Here is a 7,085-nt window from a genome sequence, read left to right on the forward strand (position 1 = left end):
ACAAACCCTGGCTTATTCTGATATCATGGGGTACAACAACAAAATTCCTCCTGCATTGTTAAGAGAGGTGTGTAAGGGATGGACGAGGCTGGGTCTTGTACTCTAGGTCTCTCTCAGTCAACAGTGCGAGCTGTCAGACTCTGTTTAAAGCTCCTCTTTTAAGTGTCAGGGAAGTAAATACTTTAAACTCCTTCCTCATTAAAATACACACTGTTTGGTAACATACAAGACCCGCTCTTATCCCAGCTGATAACAGTGACTGACTAACAGTTGTGATGACAGCGATGGCACCACATAACATAATCTACTCCTACACACGTTTCATTCAGTTCCTGATGCTGCCACTCCCTCCCAATGTCTCCACCCTGCCGTCTCTTCTCCACTGGGGGAGCCCACGCCGCATCCCGCCGCTGATCGCTCTGAGTTGAGAGGAAAAAGCACCAAAGAAAGAAAAAAGGGTGTGCAGACAAACAAAAGGGAGTTGTTCTCTGTGTGCATGGCGTAGGTGGGGTGTCTGAGGGTGGGGGTTATATTGAAGATGATGGAAGTATTTCTCCCCGGGCTTCACAGGAGGAACAGATTAAGAGGAATCTGTAAAGGTGGAAAGGGTTGTATCCTTTTCTAGTGAAGCTTCTCAGATGTATTTATTAACAAATGGAAGCAGAGCAGGAATGTTTCAGCCAATGTTGACCATAACTCACATTTGCAGTGTTTGAGAATCACACCTTAACTTTCCTTTTGCTGGTGGCTATACTGTAGAGTTCCTTGTAAATAAAGTGGATACTGAATTCACATTGCAGATGCCCAGGTGTGTTTTGTCATGTATAATCTGGCCCTGCAGGCTGTGGTTAGTTTGCTGTAATCTCTGGAAAACAGACCTACGGAAGGCCTTGCATGTGTGTTTCCATTTCCTTTTACGTGCGTAGGTGTGGGTATGAACATCTACACGTCCATCTGTGTGTCTGCCGCATGGCTGTGTTTCAACACAAACCGCTTCGACTTAAAAAAGTTGCTTACTTTGGAAGGAACACCAGCTGGACTCGCCGTCTGCTTTTGGGCTGTCATATAACCCACTGCAGGAGAGCCGTCCCAATTATTTGTCACTCAGCCTACCTGCCTTGATGCCACAGGACGTACACACACTATATTGCAGTTTCCTGTGGGAGCAGATAGTATCGGGCTTGTCAAGTCTTCATACACTCAGTTCCTACGAGCTCTGCTCGGTCTGTTCCTTCCTCCTCTAAGTAATTTACTGTGTATCTGAGGATATAGACCTCGGAAAATTGATTCTTCTTGGGTGTTTGTTGTGTTTTTCTACATTGTTTTTCACTCGTCTACTTTTTACATTTAGGAACATGGTAGGTTTTCATTATTTGGTATACGGATTATCATAAAATCAACACCCTAAAGTCACAAATAATAGGCAGATAGTAGAATGTTATTTAAGTCTTTTTTGTTAACACGTATTGAACCCTGTGGTAATTAAAATAACTGAAAGAACAATGCAGATTTATCCCAAAACTCATGTTTAGATCCCTAGATACATCCACATAAAATACACCTCACTGGAACAATGCAACTGTATTGCCAATAAAGAGAAAGCAGCAGGATGATTGCTGTTCTCAGTCTGCGAGCTAGCGTAGGGCATAACAGCAGCACTCCCGACGTGCACTAGATTAATGGCATGTCAGTGGAAACATCCGCAGGGCTGCCACGGCTATCAGAAGATGTGTTCTCTGCCTTATATCCACTGCTGGATCTCCAGGGCTGCCCATGCAGCCAGGCATATATCCTGTCTTTATTACACCATAGTTAAGAAAGGCGGAGAGTAATCACAGCGCTGGCAGCCCAAGTTCTAAACTGAAGAAAAGCAGTGCTGAATGTCGACAGGAGTGATGCTTTCTTCAAAAGAGACCATAAATCTGGTGCTGCATGTGTTGCTGTTGCAAACTTTGAAGTTTGAAAAGGTTAATTTCACTTGATCTTTCCTTGAAGTAAATCAGCTTTGAGGGAAACTCATTAGGCAACCTTCCCACGTTGCACCTGATGGATGCCATTTACGTTTCGCGTTGTCTTTCACTATTAACACTAAGGCTCAGGGACACTGATTAATCTACGCCTATCTAATGTCACATTTCCATTTGGTGCAGCCCGTCTGACTGCTCTAATTTCTGTTTACAAAAGGAATAATACATTCTTTTCTTTTCCCTCCTCTTCTTCCCTTCTATTTGCTCTGCCTCGCATCTTCCCTCCCAACCTTTTCTGCAGGTAACAGTATACTACACTCGGCTGCAGACAGCGTGACAAGCGCCGTACAGAAGGCAAGCCAGGCTCTGAATGAGCGCGGGGAGCGATTAGGCCGCGCCGAGGAGAGGACCGCAGACATGATGAACAGCGCTGAACAGTTCGCCGTCACTGCTCACAAGGTGAGGCAATATGTTAGCAAGATGCATTACAATGCACAGCCTCGGGGTGGGCTTACTGTATGCTTTTTCATACAGTGCAGAATATCATTATTAGTTCAGCCAGAGATCAAACATTTTATTTAAACCTGAGGATATTGTAAGAGTTGCTTCACTGTGACTCCAGCCCCTCAGCTGTGGTGCTCCCTGCTATGAGACGATAATAGTTTTTCTCTTCTTCCCTCATTTACTCGCTTTTGTTCTTCTCTATAGGGTGTTCCCACATCCTCCATGTATCCCATATCTCTTGTTTTTCTGGAAAACTAATTGCATGCTGTTTAATGAGGCTATTAACATAATATGATTTTTTTTACTGCAAAACAAAAGAAAAATCTATTGCTTTGTAACGAGCGCACCTGATTATGATCATCATAACTCTGCTTCTAATAGCAGGCAGTACATCACACACCCCTGTGTTTTCAGCTTGGCTTCTCTTGTCGTGCTGTTAGACGTGAGCCATCCAAAGCTGGATGTCATTGACTTTAATAGTACTTCCATCCACTCTGTTAAAATGTTTTTAATGCATAAAGCAGCACTAGTATAAAGCAGCACTAGTGATGGTGGGATAATTGAAAGACATATCAAGAGCGTTGCAGAGCCCTCTTACAGCTCACAGATGAGCTCCCCCACTGTGATGAATTACCAAAAACTGTGATAAGCGCAGAAAAACGCCTCAGCTCTGGTGGTTTCAGGAGAGAACGACTGTAGGACTCCCACCAAGAATCCCTCATTTACCAGCGTTTCTCATTTCACTTACTGCCATTAGCGCTTATGTTATTTTTCATTCATCTTCCACATTCTTATCAAGACTCACGATGTTGCATGTTTGAAGCAGAGAGGGAGATCTGCATTTTATCCATTACATTTCAGTCTGAGGATAACTATTTGACTTCTCGTCATCTGCATGTGTTTAAAGTGGACCTCTGAACGCTACATAGATAATACTAATCATCTGCTGCACTGTGACAGGGTCACCTTGACTCTTTTCTCTTGGTTCATTTCTACAATCCACTTTCTGCGCCTCACTGTCTGACAGCAGCCGCTTGAGCTGCACTGCTTTGTTTTAACCAAGACCCCTCATTTGTGTGTGCTGCTCTACTGCCCCCGCTTGGTCAGTTTTCAGAATGCAGTTCTCCTTTCACAGCAACAGACCTCACACTTACTCAGTAGTGAGTGTGTGTCTATGTGAGTGTTTGTGTAAATGTCTTTCTTTCATTCTCATTCTGTATATCAAATCGCTTTCTGTCAGTTCGGGGGCCGTGGTCATCTCTCTAACAAACCTCCAGCTGAGCCCATTAGAACCCTTGTTAATGTGACAAATAGTATTGCCTCGTCATTGCCTGAATAAAAACACCAGGACCCCCAGACACCTTCCATCACCTGCATAGTTTGCCTTCCTTTTATGGTCATATTTGTACCTTAATTTTCCACATTTTTCTTGCATTTGTTATAGACCGTCTGTTACAGTTACAGTACTGGTGGTTTTTAGATGAATACAATTTTGCTGAAAGGGTCTGTTAAAATTCTCACTCTATTATATCTCAACCCCCACCCCATTTTTTTCTACAGCTTGCCATGAAGCACAAGTGTTAGACCACTGCCAAAACCAACTGGGGGGGGGAGGGGATTCAACAATCGCCAGTCGCTGTACAGGAGAAGGATTCCAGATTTTATTCTTTTTAAAGATTTTAATATGATTAGTACTTGTTAACAATGTTGACATTTTAATGTTTTGGGTTATTTTATTCTGGTGCATCTTCTGACGTTGACACATCGAGCAGAAGGGGAGGAAAAGAGATTAACAACACCACTTCACACTGTCAGCAGAATGTTTCATGCTTCTGTTTGCCAAAAAAAAAAAGACATACCAAGCCACAGCCATGCCTGTATTTGATAACACAGTCACTGAAAACACTTAGCACTCTCATATGCCCAGATGCTAATGCGACTGCTCACACACTGACAAGTCATTATCAGCAATCAATCTAAGGCAGGCAACAGCTTGTCTCGCAGGTTATTAATTGTTGAGGGTTATTTATGAGCACTGCAGTGGTTATGCAGTCTGATCTGAGTGACTGACCCTCTGACACACCTAAAGATAGCCTAGATTTTACATAATGATTAGGTCACACCAGGATAAATGTTTTGGTCTATAAGCTGGATATGGGATGAGAGGAATAATCACATCTCGGGAGTAAACACATTAACTTTACCCCTGAACATGAATAAATCCATAAGTATGTATTTTCAATATAATGCTTCCTCTCTCTCCTGGACTCTTGGACATTGCAGTCTGTTGGCCAGTTCTGTCCATCATTTCAGAATGTACAAAAACAGTATTAGTCAAAAGGTTTTCAACACATTATTTCATACAGTGCATGAGTCTGAAGAGTATGGAAGCCCGTTTCTGCCACTTGGATGAAAAAAAACTATCCTGTAAGTCATTACATTGAGAAACTTCCTCAATATTTCAACTTACTATCACAATATTTCGACCTAGTATCTCAATATTTCCACTAAGTATCTCAACATTTCGACTTAGTATCTCAGTATTTCGACTTAGTATGTGAATATTTTGACCTAGTATCTCAATATTTCCACGAAGTATCAATATTTCGACTTAGTGTTTCGACCTAGGATCTCAATATTTCGACCTAGTATTTCGACCTAGTATATCAATATTTCGACCTAGTATTTCGACCTAGTATTTCGACCTAGTATATCAATATTTCGACCTAGTATTTCGACCTAGTATATCAATATTTCAACATAGTTTATCAATTTTTCGACCTAGTATTTCGACCTAGGATCTCAATATTTCGACCTAGTATTTCGACCTAGTATATCAATATTTCGACCTAGTATTTCGACCTAGGATCTCAATATTTCGACCTAGTATTTCGACCTAGGATCTCAATATTTCGACCTAGTATTTCGACCTAGTATATCAATATTTCGACCTAGTATTTCAACCTAGTATATCAATATTTCAACCTAGTATTTCGACCTAGTATATCAATATTTTGACCTAGTATTTCAACCTAGTATATCAATATTTCAACCTAGTATTTCGACCTAGTATATCAATATTTCAACCTAGTTTATCAATATTTCGACCTAGTATTTCGATCTAGTATATCAATATTTTGACCTAGTATTTCAACCTAGTATATCAATATTTCAACCTAGTTTATCAATATTTCGACCTAGTATTTCGACCTAGTATATCAATATTTTGACCTAGTATTTCAACCTAGTATATCAATATTTCAACCTAGTATTTCGATCTAGTATATCAATATTTCGACCTAGTATTTCGATCTAGTATATCAATATTTCGACCTAGTATTTCGACCTAGGATCTCAATATTTCGACCTAGTATTTCGACCTAGTATATCAATATTTCGACCTAGTATTTCGACCTAGTATATCAATATTTTGACCTAGTATTTCGACCTAGTATATCAATATTTCAACCTAGTTTATCAATATTTCGACCTAGTATTTTGACCTAGTATATCAATATTTCAACCTAGTATTTCGACCTAGTATATCAATATTTCAACCTAGTTTATCAATATTTCGACCTAGGATCTCAATATTTCGACCTAGTATTTCGACCTAGTATATCAATATTTCGACCTAGTATTTCGACCTAGTATATCAATATTTCAACCTAGTATTTCGACCTAGTATCTCAATATTTCGACCTAGTATTTCGACCTAGGATCTCAATATTTCGACCTAGTATTTCGACCTAGTATATCAATATTTCAACCTAGTATTTCGACCTAGTATATCAATATTTCAACCTAGTTTATCAATATTTCGACCTAGTATTTCGACCTCGTATTTCGACCTAGTATATCAATATTTCGACTTAGTGTTTCGACCTAGTATCTCAATATTTCAACCTAATATCTCAATATTTCCACTAAGTATCTCAATATTTCGATTTAGTATCTCAAAATAATGAGAAACTATATCAATATTTTGAAATACCAAGTCGAAATATTAAGATACTCAGTCAGAATATTGAGATTCTAGGTCAAAACATTGAAAAAGTTTGTCAATATAATGACTAACAGGAAAGTTCTTTTTTCATTGAAGTGGCAGAAGCGGGCTTCCATAGCATAGAGTGGTTTGGGTGGTGATATATAACAGCGAAATATTTTAACCCTTTGTCAGATGTGTGTTGCGTTCAAAAACAACCAAAACTAAATGGAATACATTTGCCAACATTTTTGAAAGTGTACTTGAAGAACTCAGTTTTAAGCTTTTTAAGTCTAATAATTTATGTTAAGGGGAATGCAATTCAGTAAACCAGCTTCTGCATTGTAAAAAGCAACACTTGTAATTCCTCCGAACTATATCTCAGTGTCTATGGCTCTACTTAATTTCAACTTCAAACATTCAGTCGTCATACTTTCTGCTTTTGTATCGTTTGGGTTGGTAATTATAAAGATGTGCACACTGGTAGATACAGGGCAACATGTCTTAAATAGCAGCAGCAGTGTGTAGTAGTGTATTTTTGTGTAATTGCTCTCACACTGACTGTAACTTTGGCTTCCTCACAATCCAGATGTATTTGATTCTTTTTCTATTTTGACTTTTATATTTCA

At 39.4% G+C, this 7,085-nt stretch overlaps 1 protein-coding gene across 1 annotated transcript in view; it reads left to right on the forward strand.

The window, feature by feature from the left end:
* Nucleotides 1-5,603, forward strand: part of stxbp6 (syntaxin binding protein 6 (amisyn)) — a 59,782-nt gene extending 54,179 nt beyond the window's left edge. Inside the window, exons 5-6 of the mRNA XM_069661827.1 lie at nucleotides 2,269-2,426; nucleotides 4,032-5,603. Of these exons, the coding sequence (XP_069517928.1) occupies nucleotides 2,269-2,426; nucleotides 4,032-4,055 (182 nt within the window). The 3' untranslated portion in view covers nucleotides 4,056-5,603. The remainder of the gene's footprint in view (nucleotides 1-2,268; nucleotides 2,427-4,031) is intronic.
* Nucleotides 5,604-7,085: the final 1,482 nt, after the last annotated feature.

This window comes from Semicossyphus pulcher, unplaced genomic scaffold (genome assembly GCF_022749685.1).
Source record: "Semicossyphus pulcher isolate SPU_LCO1_2020_fin unplaced genomic scaffold, fSemPul1.0.p SCAF_14, whole genome shotgun sequence".
NCBI classification, from domain to species: domain Eukaryota; kingdom Metazoa; phylum Chordata; class Actinopteri; order Labriformes; family Labridae; genus Semicossyphus; species Semicossyphus pulcher.